The sequence below is a fragment of the Salvelinus sp. IW2-2015 genome, unplaced genomic scaffold (assembly GCF_002910315.2).
Source record: "Salvelinus sp. IW2-2015 unplaced genomic scaffold, ASM291031v2 Un_scaffold2858, whole genome shotgun sequence".
Lineage (NCBI taxonomy): Eukaryota > Metazoa > Chordata > Actinopteri > Salmoniformes > Salmonidae > Salvelinus > Salvelinus sp. IW2-2015.
The window spans coordinates 1,398-18,607 of record NW_019944158.1 but is presented as its reverse complement, the minus strand read 5'-3'; the positions used below and the strand labels follow the sequence as shown (position 1 = coordinate 18,607).

At 41.5% G+C, this 17,210-nt stretch overlaps 1 protein-coding gene across 1 annotated transcript in view; it reads left to right on the top strand.

The window, feature by feature from the left end:
• LOC112074877 (kin of IRRE-like protein 3) overlaps positions 1–15,444 on the top strand; it is a 72,793-nt gene extending 57,349 nt beyond the window's left edge. Inside the window, exons 8-14 of the mRNA XM_070440702.1 lie at positions 255–484; positions 999–1,077; positions 2,562–2,669; positions 2,979–3,062; positions 3,351–3,460; positions 4,079–4,165; positions 9,053–15,444. Coding sequence (XP_070296803.1) covers positions 255–484; positions 999–1,077; positions 2,562–2,669; positions 2,979–3,062; positions 3,351–3,460; positions 4,079–4,165; positions 9,053–9,529 — 1,175 coding nt within the window. The 3' untranslated portion in view covers positions 9,530–15,444. The remainder of the gene's footprint in view (positions 1–254; positions 485–998; positions 1,078–2,561; positions 2,670–2,978; positions 3,063–3,350; positions 3,461–4,078; positions 4,166–9,052) is intronic.
• The last annotated feature ends 1,766 nt before the right edge of the window (positions 15,445–17,210 follow it).

Here is a 17,210-nt window from a genome sequence, read left to right as displayed (position 1 = left end):
TCTCTATAGGCCTTCATGGTACAGTGTTGATATGTTCTCCTCTGTGACCTCTCTATAGGCCTTCATGGTACAGTGTTGATATGTTCTCCTCTGTGCCCTCTTTACAGGCCTTCATGGTACAGTGTTGATATATTCTCCTCTGTGACCTCTCTATAGGCCTTCATGGTACAGTGTTGATATGTTCTCCTCTGTGCCCTCTCTATAGGCCTTCATGGTACAGTGTTGATATGTTCTCCTCTGTGCCCTCTTTACAGGCCCACCCACCATCTCTAGTACCCAGACACATCAGGCTCTCCATGGGGAGAAGGGCGAGATCAAGTGCTTCATCCGGAGCACTCCACCTCCAGACCGCATTGTGAGTAACACCAACACCACTTCCTTCAATATCTATCTCTTTTACTTATCTCTACTGGCCACAGCATTGCATGGTATATGGGTCGCATTACAGCCATGGTGCCCTGACAGGGCTCCTGTTGCATTATCAGCATTTCATTAAACCATCTAAGTTAACATGCAATACAACTGAGAAATATATCAGTTTAATGAATATAATAGTATTCTAACTGCTTGATTTTGTATGAATGGGAGGGCATGAAGCATGGCAAGCTTACACCCTTAATTTCTAATGTAATGCATGCTGATGCTCTGTTAGCACAGATCCCATTAAGATTTATGGCCCTTAGATAAACAGCCTACTCTCTCAGAGCCCTCTCTTGTTCCATTAACTGTGTGTGTGTGTGTGTGTGTGTGTGTGTGTGTGTGTGTGTGTGTGTGTGTGTGTGTGTGTGTGTGTGTGTGTGTGTGTGTGTGTGTGTGTGTGTGTGTGTGTGTGTGTGTGTGTGTGTGTGTGTGTGTGTGTGTGTGTGTGTGTGTGTGTGTGTGTGTGTGTGTGTGTGTGTGTGTGTGTGTGGTGGTGTGGGTTTTTCCATTAACTGTGTGTGTGTGTGTGTGTGTGTGTGTGTGTGTGTGTGTGTTTGCTGTCTCTTATACACATCTAGATGTGTATAAGAGACAGCAACTGCACAGCCTGGAACAGCTTTGGGTCTGACACGGAGATCATCCGCCTCAAGGAACAAGGTGGGAGCCAAGGTTCAACAGGTTCCACCTTCTGTAGAAAATGTGTGTGTCATCTAGAGAGGGTGTGTGTCKGTGGATTTGATAGGTTTACAAGTGTTGAACCAACCATTGTCATTATCAGCCACAAACCACAATGAACCRCAATACACCATACAGTGTTCAGGTGCTGACAACACCTATCTCGTTTGAGTGACATTTTTGTAGTGTCTGATTTAACAACACTTACATTATTTCACTTTAGGACAATAGGATGACCCAGACTGTTGAAATTGGATAGATACAGTATGAAATAAACAGCCAATGCATTTGTAGTTACTGCACTCATTTTGTACATTCAGTCACAGTGTGAGTAATTTGTAGCTAATTAATTAGCGAGTTYAGATATTGTTCAACTCAAGTGCAGATTCATAGTCATAGCACATCAGTAGTCATACCATATGACAACAGAAATATTCCACTATGGCTTTGTTTATACCAATGCTTTATTATTAAAAGTGTGTATTTGATTGGCTGGGTTTCATAGCTGGACGTGTTGCTCTGTCTTTTCAATGGGGAAGTTTTGTTTTTATTCACTCCCCATAAATGATGCTGTATTGCTGGCTTATATGAAATGGACATTGATTAATTAAGAAATGAAATAGACATTAATGCTGGGGAAAAGGCTATCTATTGTGTGGCGTTTGTTTAAAGTGTGGGGAGGTAATTCATTTAGGTGGATGTCTAAGTCTTCATTATAACAGTGGAATCAGAKCACGCATAGATACTTTAAAGGGATACTTTGAGATGTTGACAATAAAGTCATTTTACTTCTCCAGAGTCTGATGAATTCATAGATACCATTTGTATGTCTCTGTCCAGTATGAAGGAAGTTAGAGGTAGTTTCGCGAGCCAATGCTAACTAGTGTAGCGTTAGCACAATGACTGAAATCTACAGGAGCATACTAGCTGTTCCCATAGATTTCCAGTCATTGCMCTAACACTAGTTAGTAGTTTCGCTTCTTCCTTCAAACCACGGAGAGACATAAAAATTAATCTGACTCTGGGGAAGTAGATAAAGGGCTTTATTGCCAAAATCTCAAARTYTTCCTTTAAGGATTAGGCTGACTCAACTCACAGCCCTGTTGCTATTTATCCACTCAATMAAAAAACTGTCAGCCACTTTTGTGAGTATGAATTAAATGTGAATGGAAGAAATCAGCACTGTAATAAGACATGTTAAAATACAAATCATGTTTTCTATCACCCTTATATAGATATTTCTTATGTTGGCCATCAAAACATTTGGGAAAATATTTATTATTGATATGTTATTGCGATGTGTGTATTTGTAAAACAAAGTAATGTCTTTATTATTTTACAATGTAATTGTTTGAACTTTGGTCCTTGTTTTATATGTTTGTATCTATGTATACTTTATATGTGTGTAGTGTACTGGTTGTATTTGCAATGTGTTATTGTAGAAGGGAATGTTTTGATGTCCACAGAGTCTCTCCCGGTGGCGGTCATCATCGGGGTGGCAGTTGGGGCCTTGGTGGCTTTCATCGTCCTCATAGGGACCATCGGAGCTTTCTGTTGTACCCGCTCTCAGAGAAGTACGTATCCCCGTACCTGTGCCACCCACTGCATGCCAAAGCAAAATGAGGCATGGTCCTCAGCAAGAGATKGACAGGGTGTGAGGGCTCATGTCTCATAATTGAGCAGTATAACTTACCTGACTATTTATTGCAAGCTACAGCTACTTCCATCCTGTCTAACGTTCAAATTCAAAACTCCATCCCTAACAGTGCCTCAGGTTAGAAACAGTCAGCCATTGCGCTTTTCCAAAACTGTGCTGCTGCGTGCGTGAGTCCCTGTGTGGGACCTTTTACTAGCATTCAGCATGTTGTTGTTGTATACCACAGAGGAAGCGCACCTGGTAATGCCCTCACTACCCGTCTCCATCTGTGCTCACCAGAGAGAACTTGCAAGCAAAATTAAGACAGAAAGTAAGACTTTGTTATATGATAGTATGAACCGCATTTTTCTAAATGAGCCACCGCAAGGCCAGTGTGAGATGTGCTTATGTACGTAGAAAATAATCTTATCTTGACAACAAAACAAAAGAAACGTAATCTCTTGCTCTGTACTGTTGGGGAAGGGGACACTACTTTCAAAAGCCATGCCAGGAGGATTTGAAGTCCAGTGTATTGAAGCTATTGGGGGAAAGTGCAATGTCTCTGTGAATATTGTGTGTCTCAGCATCTTGAGCTGTAACTTACTATTGTTTCCAACAGATCTGAAAGGGGTGGTGTCGGCCAAGAACGACATCCGAGTGGAGATTGTACACAAAGACCACAACGCGGCACGGGAAAATGAGGAGCACACCGCCATGAAGCAACTGATGGTGAGTGTGAGTGTCCTGCCACCATTTCCACCTGTACCCAACGTGAAAACAACAGAAAACCCTGTCCCCTCCAGCCCTCTTTATACTCACAGATAATGAATGCTAATTATCTCTGGGATAGCATTAATAGCACTTCACTAGGGCACAAAAGCAACCTGCTGAATAATGGAACAYCACTGAGGTGTGTAGATGTACTGTATATTCACTGTGATCAATGCARTCTGTTGGCCTATATCTAGAGAACTGGCCCACGTTATTTGTCCCTGTGAGGGAAAAGGCCACAGTAAGGCGTAGCTTTTTTAATTGTGCCCTATGTCTGTCTATTAAAAAACCCAGCCTAATTCTTTGGAATMACATAAGTTCTGCGCTTTGAAAAGGCCCATGAGAGCAGGGCTATGGTTTCAGCAAGGTGCCTTTGATTATATTATTAACACTTCATCGGAGTTCATGGGTCTGCATTTGTCTAATGAGATTCATGGATACATTATTTATAGTTACACGCCCGAGAGAAGTTGAAATGTGTCTGAAAATTATTACAGAATTTTTCGAAAGTGATATCCCTGCATGCTGACTGTTTTGATAACGTCATGTTTCTAAACGTGCCTTGTCTATATGCAGGTAGAACGCGGGGAGTTCCAGCAGGAGTCAGTGCTGAAGCAGCTAGAGGTGCTGCAAGAGGATGAGAAAGAGTACCAGCATATCAAGGTAGGTCCAGGAACATGGATGATGGAGGGAGGACGGAAGGAGATAGAGGTGGATAAGGAGAAAGACAGGAGGAGGCAGGCAAGAGGTTGATCTTCAACAGGACAATTTCCTTCCACATTGGCTAAATAAGGCCAGGGGTCAAATGTATCGAATTAAAGTTTAATTTGATGAATTAAGGGGTCATCCAAGGTGGTGTATTAGGAATCAGGATGTGTATGGCCCTAGAGGTTCAAAGTGAAGGAGCCATGTTTTAGAATGCAGAATACACTGGCACTACCAGTTACCAATAACTTCTAATGAAAACCATACAGCAAGCATAAAGCTAAGTTGAAGTCGAAAGTTTAAATACACTTAGGTTAGAGTCATTAAAACTTGTTTTTCAAACACTCCACACATTTCTTATTYACAAACTATAGTTTTGGCAAGTCGGTTAGGACATCTACTTTGTGCATGACACAAGTCATGTTTCCAACAATTGTTAACAGACAGATTATTTCACTTATAATTCACTGTATCACAATTCCAGTGGGTCAGTATTTTACATAAACTAAGTTGACTGTGCCATTAAACAGCTTGGAAAATTCCAGAAAATTATGTCATGGCTTTAGAAGCTTCTGATAGGCTAATTGACATCATTTGAGTCAATTGGAGGTGTACCTGTGGATGTATTTCAAGGCCTACCTTCAAACACAGTGCCTCTTTGCTTAACATCATGGGAAATCAAAAGAAATCAGCCAAGACCTCAGAAAAAGTATTGTAGACCTCCACAAGTCTGGTTCATCCTTGGGAGCAATTTCCAAATGCCTGAGGGTACCACGTTCATCTGTACAAACAATAGTACGCAAGTATAAATACCATGGGACCACACAGCCGTCATAACGCTCAGGAAGGAGACGCGTTCTGTCTCCTAGAGATGAACGTACTTTGGTGCGAAAAGTGCAAATCAATCCTAGAACAACAGCAAAGGACATTTGAGATGCGAGTAAACAGGTACAAAAGTATCTATATCCACAGTCAAAGGTCCTATATCGACATAACCTGAAAGGCCACTCAGCAAGGAAGAAGCCACTGCTCCAAAACCGCCATAAAAAAGCCAAACTACGGTTTGCAACTGCACATGGGTCTCGACCCCGGACTGTGCAAATGGGTCCTGGACTTCCTGATGGGCCCCCCCAGGTGGTGCCGCCCCCAGGTGAAACAACATCTCCACCCCGCTGATCCTCAACACTGGTGCCACACAAGTGTGCGTTCTCAGCCCTCTCCTGTACTCCCTGTTCACCCATGACTGCGTGGCCATGCACGCCTCCAAGTCAATCATCAAGTTTGCAGACGACACTACAGTGGGAGGCTTGATTACCAACAACGATGATACGGCCTACAGAGAGGTGAGGGCCTCGGAGTGTGGTGTCAGGAAAACAACCTCACACTCAATGTCAACAAAAAGGAGATGATCATGGACTTCAGGAAACAGCAGAGGGAGCACCCCCTATTCACATCGACGGGACAGTAGTGGAGAAGGTGGAAAGTTTTAAGTTCCTCGGGTACACATCACGGACAAAATGAAATGGTCCACCCACACAGACAGCTGGTGAAGAAGGCGCAGCAGCGCCTCTTCAACCTCAGGGGCTGAAGAAATTCGGCTTGTCACCCAAAACACTCACAAACTTTTACAGATGCACAATTGAGAGCATCCTGTCGGGCTGTATCACCGCCTGGTATGGCAACTGCTCTGCCACAACCGTAAGGCTCTCCAGAGGGTAGTGAGGTCTGCACAACGCATCACCGGGAGCAAATTTCCTGCCCTCCAGGACACCTACACCACCCGATGTCACAGGAAGGCCAAAATGATCATCAAGGACAACAACCACCCGAGCCACTGCCTGTTCACCCCGCTATCATCCAGAGGCCAGGTCAGTACAGGTGCATCAAAGCTGGGACCGAGAGACTGAAAACAGCTTCTATCTCAAGGACATCAATCAGACTGTTAAACGCCATCACTAACTTGAGTGGCTGCTGCCAACATACGACTCAAATCTCTAGCCACTTTAATAATAAAAGATTGGATGTAATAAATGTATCACTAGCCACTTTAAACAATGCCACTTTATATAATMTTTACATACCCTACATTACTCATCTCATATGTATATACTGTACTCTATACCATCTACTGCATCTTGCCCATGCCGTTCGGCCATGGGCAACAAGCATACTTCCAAAGTTGTGACAAAATGGCTCAAGGACAACAAAGTCAAGGTATTGGAGTGGCCATCACAAAGCCCTGACCTCAATCCTATAGAAAATTTGTGGGCAGAACTGAAAAAGTGTGTATGTGCAAGGAGGCCTACAAACCTGACTCAGTTACACCAGCTTTGTCAGGAGGAATTGGCCAAAATTCACCCAGCTACCCAAAACATTTGACCCAAGTTAAACAATTTAAAGGCAATGCTACCAAATACTAATTGAGTGTAAGTAAACCTCTGACCCACTGGGAATGTGGTAAAATAAATAAAAGCTGATATAAATCATTCTCTCTACTATTATTCTGACATTTCACATTCTTAAAATTAAGTATTGATCCTAACTGACCTAAGTCAGGGAATTTTTACTAGGATTAAATGTCAGGAATTGAGAAAAACTGAGTTTAAATGTATTTGGCTAAGGTGTATGTAAACTTCCAACTTTAACTGTATGTATGTGTATTGTAAAATGACATTTGTAATCACTGATGGATGGTTTGGAAAAATACATTCAGAACGTTTTTCTTCACCAGATAGAGAATCGTATGATGCATTGTAATATTCATTAGTCACACTTCGGCAAAGCAGAATCAGTGTTAAACTTTCGTAATGAGAGTTCACTATTTCTGCAARCAAATCACTTAAAAGTGAAAATAAATTTCCAGAGCCATTGTATTCAACCAAAACCAATAATTTATAATTCAACGCGTTAATTGCCTTCGTCATATTTTCACTGTAATGAAAGAGCTCTTAATGTGACAAAAATTAAGTGCTAGAATTGCAGTATGCTCAATCAACAATACTTGTTATGCCAGAGAAGCCCCATTACTGCTACTTTAGATACAGTTTGGAGGACTTGGTGAGTCTGTGCCTCGCAAAGGAGAAGCTTTTAATTTGCCAACACTCTGACAACAGATATATTACTGTATGTTAATAGCACTATAACAGACTCACAAAATCCAGCACACTATACCTGTCTGGACCTACTGTACAAGCAACAAGTATTAAACGTTCCCTCTGTATAATATAAAGGTGGCTATCCTGTACCTTTCTATGTTGATAATGAGCAGTAAGCCTATGAATAGAAAGACAGTACCTGCACTGCTTTTGTTCCAGACCCGTCTCACGCATGACACCAGTTCTTGTTATTTCAACATAAACACTCACTTGGAGTGGACTATAAGGCAGTTGCGGAAGCTATAGTTAAAACAGACAGGCAAAGAGTCAGTATGGGGTCTTTTAACAAGAGGCCCCCTGGTTCTCAGATATGCAAATTCCTCAATTAGACTAGCACTGTGCTGTTCAATTCATCATTACCTCACTCTGCATGCAGAGTTTAGCACATCTACAGTGTGGGAGATATGGCATAATCCTTCTGAAGAAATAAATATTGAAATAAGAACCTCCTTCAAACGAGACACACAGATAATATCATTAGACTGTGGAACAAACAACTCACTATGGGTGATGTCCAATTCAGACTCACCCCACAAAACGCAAAAACGAATCAAGAGCTGAAAACAAAATTGTGGTCCTGTTTATTTATGCCATTGTACAGATGATTGTTCACCCAGTACACAAGAGTATTCATCTGGTGTTCTGTCTGCATACCTGTTCCCATTGGACCTGGCTCTTTTGATCCACACTGATGAGTGTGTGTATGGGAGGAGATTACCGGGAACCAGACACCAGATAAGGGGACACAAAGTCTGATAATGACACTCATAATGAGGATTCTCTCAGGTTGTCATAGCTGTGCCATTTCGCCATGATTAGCATGGCTCCTCTGGGATCCAGCATTGTTCTCGTTGGGTTTGACATTCGCGTTCATTCTCACAGCCTTGTCACAGCTGCTTCTTAGCAACAGCATCGTCGAGGCAAGAGCCAGGAGCTGTGTGACAACAGCAACCTCAGCACTGCAACCATGGCGGCATTGTGCTCGTTGGGTTTGACATTCACGTTCATTCTCACAGCCTTGTCACGGCTGCTTCTTAGCAACAGCATCGTCGAGGCAAGAGCCAAGAGCTGTGTGACAATAGCAACCTTGGCACGGCAGCCATGGCTCCACACAAGTCATTTATTTTGCATACATCAAATTCAAGACTTTGTTTTCACAAACCGTTTTGGGCCCAATTAAACTGGGTATTAGTGAACTTTGGGAGGACTTGTTGGCTACCAAACTGTGAATCATCAAGGCCTGTTAATTAGCAAGTAACATGATTGTAGAGGTTTATGCAAAAGAAGACTAAATCATAATATTGAGCTTAGCTACTATTTTTCCCAGTTCAGACCTGACACATGCAGCAGCAGCCTGTTTCCTTATTTATATGCCAATTTGAATGGTAATTAAAGCCAGTTTGACCTTGACACTGTTTAWYCTTTGAGAAGAATAAATACATATAAACGATGGGATGACTTACTTTAGTCTGTTTCCCTCCAGAGATGTATTGCTTTTCAGACTTCTGCCTCACTTAGAAAAATATTTTCTTGTCGTCTATTGTGCTTTGCCAACAAGGCATACCCAGTGGGGTAATTTTTCAAAATTGACAATGATAAAACTAATTCAACTACTTTAACTTTCTCATCTCCTCTCCTCCTCTCCTCTTCTCCTCTTATATTCTCTTCTCTCCCATATTGCCTCCTGAAGGACCCCACCAATGGATACTACAGTGTCAACACCTTCAAGGAGCACCACTCCACCCCCACCATCACCCTTCAAGGTAACCAGACTACAGAGATGCGGAATCCCACCGCTGCCACCACCGGGGGCAAGCAGCGGGTACCCACGGGCATGTCCTTCACCAACATCTACTCCACCCTAGGTGCCGGGCCAAACCGCCTGTACGACTACAGCCAGCGCTTCGTGCTGGGCATGGGCAGCAGCTCCATCGAGCTGTGTGAGAGGGAGTTCCAGAGAGGATCACTCAGCGACTCCAGRTCCTTCATCGACACGCAGTGCGACAGCAGRGTSAGCAGCTACAGCAAGCAGGARGGCTACGTGCAYTTCGACAAGGACAGCAAGGCCTCCGCCTCCGCCTCCTCCTCATCCCACTACTCCCAGTCCTCCTCCCAGAACTCAGACCTCACACGGCCCCTCCAGAAGCGCATGCAGACCCACGTCTGACCTGACCGCCAGAGAGGGRCTGCCTGTCCTGGGGTATCCAGCCGTGGATTGGAACTATGGGAAACATACAGCTTCCTGAAAAGGGACCTACGTTTCAAAGCACATGATGTGTTGGTGAGAAGCCTTGAAATCGGTGGCTTTAACTCACATTGGACTTGTTCAGAATTCTCTGTGTTCCAACCAGTGTTTCAAAAACCTGGCATTCCCCCCACATCCCATCCTAAGCTCATCAGAAACCACCTCCTGTTGTCCAGTTCTTCACTTAGTAAATAAAGGCCCATAAACCATAAACATACAGTCGCTGTGCCACAGAGAGCTCTTTTGCCAACATGGACACAACTCAAGTGTTAAGGTGGTTGTGGCACTGATAGACAATGGAAATAGGATCCCATATAAGGGAGCAAAATAACCAAATGCTGTGGCTGGGGGCTAGCAAGTTGTCTTTAAAACAAAGCGGGACCACTCTCTTATGGGTGGCAAAAGTCACCCATCACTTGGTATGTGTAAGCCAATATTCTGTTGCTCTGTTATAGTTCTAAGCACAACTGTGAATGTGTGTTAAATGTCAAAGCTTCTKCTCTCTCTTATACCCTTTCCCCCCAGCCTCCCCTCACACACAATGTTAAGTTTGGGTGATCCAACTTCATCCCTTGTGTAGGTGGAGTAGGACTCTCAAAATGTGTCCAGACTTGCCAAACAATTAACCAAAGGCAGTCTTTTCCCCGGGGTTCCCGGCCCTCAGAACTCTACAGATAAGGAGGCCCGTGATCTCAACCGGAAAGCCTGAGTTGTCGTTTCACAGATTGTCACTCTGAGATAAAGGAATAATATCAGTGTACATTACGCATCTTTTATTCAGCATTCTTTATTTTTACTCAGATGCTTGATTTCACTTGTTTTGAAGACTATTTGAAATACCAAGAGACATTTCAGGAGACAAACTTTTACATTCAGAAGCAGAATGGGGTGTGTTCTAATTTAAAGTAGGGGGTTGGTTCCTCAGTCAACCTCTCGGCACCATGCCAGCTCAAATGGAGGAGAGCATAGCTGACTGACTATAATGTCTGCCCTACCCATGTAATGTGAAGTCTCCCATACTAACTGCTTTATATCATCAGCCATGTCCACATGATAGGATGCTGCCTGCGGAACCAAATGTAAACATTGTGTATCAGAGCTTTTCATCATGTGGCTTTCCCAATACCATGTTAATACGGGAGCTCAGTCAATCCAGACTGTATACCTACTGTGATCTAGCTGCTCATTGAAGGAAATGGATAGGAATATGTGATGTAAATTGTTGTTTTGATTTCTGGTATTTTGTTCATTTGGCTGCTGTGAGACTACTGTATAAACACTGACTGTTTTAAGTGAGTGTATTGTACATGCCAGATATGGAATTTCACTTTTTTCACCATTATCATTGTTGTCATTTTATTTGAGAGATTAGGGAAACACAGAAACAAATCCCATCACGGATACAGACAAAAGCACTTGTATGGTAGATCCACAATGCCTCCTCTCTGCTAGCTAGCCTGCTGTGGAGGGCAACACGGTCACATGAAACACAGGACATGTCACATACAGGACAAGTAGTACTACACTAGACAAGACCAACCACGGTAATGTTAAACTAGAACAGCACATTCTATTGGGTGAGATAATCAATGTGGTGGTGTTGGTGATAATGACTAAAATATACAGTACATCATTTTGCCACCACGCTACATATCACCACGCACCATACAGCCAGGCCTGAACTACCATACAGTACAAGACTTACGAGTCCTCCATTGTGGAGGTCTTAAGTGGGTGCGGCAGATGTACATTAATTCTCAAACGCAGTTCTTGGAGTGTCAGTTAGTTACATTATATTACTCGTCTGCAATATACCCTCGCAAATACATCAAATGTTACATCATCAGTTAGTCTTCAAAAGCCTAGAAAACCTGTTTGCCTGTGGGTGGCTTCTAGGTCTGGACAGACAGACCCTGCTTTCTAACATCAGTTTGATCGGTATTAGATAAAGCATTAGAGAAGGGTAAAATGTTGCCTAATGCCAGAAAAACAATGTTCCAGTTTTACCGCAATACAGTGGACACCGAGTTGCAATGTAATGTAATTTCCTGTTTTTCAAATCTAAAACAGTCCTCTCGTATCTCATCATTTTGCATTAGTCTTCCACTGCGGGACTACTCGGCCAATGGAATAGATATCAAATGTATTAACTAGTCCTTCACTTGTGTTGTCTTGCTGAAAATGTTAAATCCTTTGTAAGAGTTAGACTGTACCTTCGACAAATGAGAAAGTTGTTGCTGTAATCACTTTACATGTGATTATATTCAAGGCATTTCAATGGGCTTTTCTACATGAGTGGTGGTGGTTTGACTCTAATTTTACAAATGGATTGGCGCCCATTGTGCGGCTTAAACACAAAAAGGTCTGTTTCAATGCTGATAATCCAGCTTGCCGCTTAGAACATTGTATATAAATCTCTCTGTATATAATTTTGCTGTTATTTCTTTTCTCAGTCAGTTTTCAGTATATTAGGGCAAAACAAATCCCTATGCCATCAATATTGTACAGACAGACAATCAATTATCTGTCCCTTTTTTTTTCTCTCAGCATTCATTGACATCTCCAACCAAGCTTGTCTTTGCAAACGAGTGATTTGTGTGAGCAGTTTTTAATCTCTTTGTGGCAGTCTCTCTCACACAGTCACACGGTCAAAGCTGTTTGGCTCTAGGGTTTGGCACGGGAACTGTTCATGGGGTGAGATAGGAGCTAGTATGTCCCTAGAGAAAAGAGACTCTCTTCCACGTGCTTCAGTTCCCAGATACAGCATTGTCTTACTGATGGGTTAGAATAATACCAACTGACTCGGGCCGCAGTGCAGCAACTCCAAACACGCAATGTGTTTTAGGTTTTATAACATCTCTCTTTGTGTGACCAGCAAACTGGATGGATTAATAATTTAAATGCCACTCTACCAACTAGGGTTGAATATCTTCCCGGTATTTTACATATGTTCCATCCCGAGAATAAATCACTTTTCTCCCGGGTAACCCAGTATTTCCCGCCAAAGTCGGAAGTGTCATTCAAAAGCATTATAAATCATATAAATAGGCCTATGTCTGGATTTGACTAGAGCTTTGATCAAAAATTCAAGCCTGATGCTACCTGAGCCTGATGAGCKWTACATTAAATACATTTAATGAGCCCAAGGCCAAAAAAGTCGAAATGATTGTGCCGATATCCAATACATAGAGTATATGATACGCACGACAGAAAAACATAAAAGCCCYTAGATGTAGCTAGCTATATGCTCTCTTGGGTAAATAAATTAAACTTGCTCTAGTAGGCTAATCTTTTTGAGTGTGAACTGWWTTACTGTACTGTATTGTATTATACTGTGTTATATGGACTAGAATTATGTACATCATTCAAATCATGATAAAGCAGGGAGGYAAAATGTGATTCTGGTGCAGCACATACGGACTACAAAGTTACAAGTATAGGCTAGAATCTGATTATAATTTTGAAATATAATAGGACCTATTTGTATAATTAGTAGYCCGACGCTTATATACCTTTCATAATATTTCCCATAATGTTAGTAGACTACCTCCTCTTCCTCTCTCTATTGTTGCTTTATTTCTTCCTCGCGTTGAACAGATAGCCTAAATGAAATAACTTTTGTTGTCCTTATTGTCATCATTCTAATGACACCCTTAAATAATATAGGACAAAAATGAGATGCAGAAGGCTTTCACTTCTCTTCACAAAGATTGAATGGTTAGCCTATGGGCCTAAATAAATAACTGCTATAGCCTACCATCATCGTGCGTTTGCTCTTCTTTCAAACTTCCCGTAAGTTATATTGGCTGCTGTATTTAACATTCATCAAGCAAGAGCTCACATCCCTCTTCGAATAGTCTATTGGTATAAGAAATGCTAAAAACTATTTTGTCCAGKAAGCTATTCTAGTCTTGCTTTGRCTGCATGGGACTCCAAGAGCTAAGGAGAGTTGTTTAAGGAGAGGCCAGCAGAGCACAGGTATGTCCGTATTGCGCAAGACACAGAGGCTATAAGTTAGAAGCTTTTTATGCYTAACCCATCATTAACTAGCTAAATATAAGGGTTATGATGTATATAATTTATAACCTGAAAGAGGTAGGCTAAGATATCTCTCTATATATATATGGGGTGGCAGGTAGCCTAGTGGTTAGAGCGTTGGACCAGTAACCGAAAGSTTGCAAGATCCCGAGCTGACAAAGTAAAAATCTATCATTCTGCCCCTGAACAAGGCAGTTAACCCACTGTTCCTAGGCCGTCATTGAAAACAAGAATTTGTTTTTAACTGACTTGCCTAGTTAAATAAAGGTAAAAAAAATATCAATCTAGAACAGGATTATCTATATTGAATGGAACTAATGGAGAGAGAGAAAGACTGCTGATAMTCGAGTGATAGGCTGTTTTAAAAACGCAGCTGCAATTTAAAAAATATATTCTTTTACAATAAAAAAATAAGATGAGCCAGAAAGCCAGAAGGAAATTGGTAAATTAGATGCGCATTCAGTCTTTTTATTATTGTAGGTTAGACTATGCTGCAGCAAATGTAGGCCTACCTGTCACAACAACAAAAAGTTACTATGATGAGATGATAGGTCTACATGCATTGTGAACTGCGCTCRATACTGAGACGGGCTGTCTGTCCCCACCCTGAGTGTTGATGATTCATCATGCAGAGGCCGTAGAGAAGCCAGAWTTAGARATTGCATATAATTTAACAGTTCCATTTAACGCCATGCTGTTCARATAAYTAATGTATTKTAATTTGCCGGTTTCTTGCAGTTATTTATCCAGGGAAAAGGGAGTGATAACCGGGTTCCCTCCATTCTACCCTACTACCAACCCCCAACTTCCAACTCGCTACCGTGGGAGTCTGTGTATCACCTGTGCCATGCTCATCACATGCACTGCAGTGGGAATCAAAGCCCATGTGTGTACGCATACACCAGTCTGCATGTTTGACCTGAGGACGGGTGTTTGTTTGGCACCAMCTGGTGCTGTTTGCCATGCTGTAGAAATATGCCTTGGCCAAACAGATGAATAAATAACCCCACAACGATAACATGGGGTTGCTGCACTTCCCTGATAAAACACAACGTCCATTTGCCAGGGTCAATGAGCCAGGGAGGTAAATCCTCTATTTTTCAGTGGTGTTGATGACCATTGTTTGGTCCACAATTTCCCCATCCCACAAGGCTGTTTCTGAGGTAGAGGAGAGAGGGGTGAGATAGTCTCAGATTGGTGGATAGTTCTCTTTGAAATTATTTCTGTGCCCAGTGGCTATATTGCATCAGTGACCTTTGCTTGGTCTGAATTAAATATTTAAAAAAATCTATGAAGAAATATATCATGCCTAACACTGACACTGTCATAATGTAGTTCTGCCTGAAAATMGTGGTTTATGGTTATGTATAGTTTCTCGCAACGAATGATGTCTTTACCAACACTAAGAGAGCGTGCACATGAGAAGATGCCAACCAAACTGGAAAAACTGACAGTCAATCTCTACACTTACAGTGTAAATGCCACAACACTCTCCATTTTCTTTTCTACCTATCAATATCTTGTTAGTCTTTCAATAACATGCTACAAAAAGCTATTGACATGGAAGTTTTAAAAGTCAATGTACAAAGTGAATCATCAACGTATATACTGTAATGTAAAGAGAAAGTGATCATTGTACTYGGTAAACCACTATTTTCAAGCAGTGGCCCTCTGTATTTAAAACAAATGAAAAAATATGAAAAAAATGTATTTTACCTGTACTGGTCTGTGAATCTATGATGCTTTTGCTCTGTGTATTTGGGGAATAAAAAAATATTATAATAAAAAATATAAAACTGTCTGAACGTGTCTTCATTTCACCTTCAAGAGTGCTTGTTTATTTGTCTTTGTGAGAAGGGTTAGTGTTGATGTGTGAGTGCTTGTTTATTTGTCTTTGTGAGAAGGGTTAGTGTTGATGTGTGAGTGCTTGTTATTTGTCTTTTGTGAGAAGGGTTAGTGTTGATGTGTGAGTGCTTGTTTATTTGTCTTTGTGAGAAGGGTTAGTGTTGATGTTGTGAGTGCTTGTTTATTTGTCTTTGTGAGAAGGGTTAGTGTTGATGTGTGAGTGCTTGTTATTTGTCTTTGTGAAAGGGTAGTGTTGATGTGTGATGATGCTTGTTATTTGTCTTTGTGAGAAGGGTTAGTGTTGATGTGTGAGTCTTGTTTATTTGTCTTTGTGAGAAGGGTTAGTGTTGATGTGTGAGTCGTTGTTTATTTGTCTTTGTGAGAAGGTGTAGTGTTGATGTGTGAGTGCTTGTTTATTTGTCTTGTGAGAAGGGTTAGTGTTGATGTGTGAGTGCTTGTTTATTTGTCTTTGTGAGAGGGTTAGTGTTGATGTGTGAGTGCTTGTTTTATTTGTCTTTGTGAGAAGGGTTAGTGTTGATGTGTGAGTGCTTGTTTATTTGTCTTTGTGAGAAGGGTTAGTGTTGATGTGTGAGTGCTTGTCTACATAGCTGTATGATTATAATAGGAAAAATGCTCTTAAACATTACAATCAGCTCACCATCTGACCAGATGTAGAATTCCCATTAAGGATCAAATATGTGGGTAGGGAAAGAAAGAGGCGACTGAGACATAACATGTGTGTACCAAGGAATTCTCCTTCTCACAGTGTTAGCGGCAGTCTTGAAATCTTGAAATCCTGAAATCCAGACAGCATTCTCTCTCTTTGTGAGCCCTGAAAGGCTATGAAAAATAAGGTTTTTCTCTACATCAAATAAGTAACTAGACACTTGTTGATCCTGCATGTTAAGAAAGTTCCTTCAAAGCCAATGTCACAACAAGTTCTCAAATTCTCTCGTGGTCTTATAATTTAACACCTACAGTATCTGTCATTGAAAATGTTTCTTGAAATAAAGTATATCTGATTATTAACACAGCATCTGCATAGTAGGTAAAATACAATATGAATTAGAACATCAATAAACTAATTCAATACAACCCAGAAGGTACATACTTGGTTATATCAACGTTACAGTGAAGTCGTCCTCGTTTACTTCACCAATGCATTTTAAACACATGTTCCTGACTGACCTCTAATTATTACATTTCCAGACAAAGTAAGGGAATAACTCAACCTCTCCCTCCCCAAACCCTCCCAGGGCATCATCACCTATTCCCAATTACCCACATATGCAGGATTGTTCCCGAAATGACTCCCAAARGACTCTGCATCCTCCCAAATGAGTGATTACAGCAGGTTATTATGTTGTGAATTACTTTGCCTGATAATTGGATTTGAAATCCAATTTGACAAAAGGCCCAAAATTGGTGCGGACGGCAGAATCAGCATTTGATGCGCTGAAACACTCCATTACAGAATTATCTACAGACAGATAATACATGGCATTTGAGAGGAGGCAGAGAGAGATGGAAAGAGGGAGAGGGAGGGAACTGTACAATGAAGGCCTGCGTAGTGAGGTCCGATTTGCAAATTATGTCTTATAGAATTTGTTTATCGGAATAACACACACAAACAAAGGTGCTCCCTCTCTTAAGTCCAAACCAGTAACCTTAATGGCTGTACCCAGTAATATTAATTTAACTTCTCTCAAAACTGCCTCGT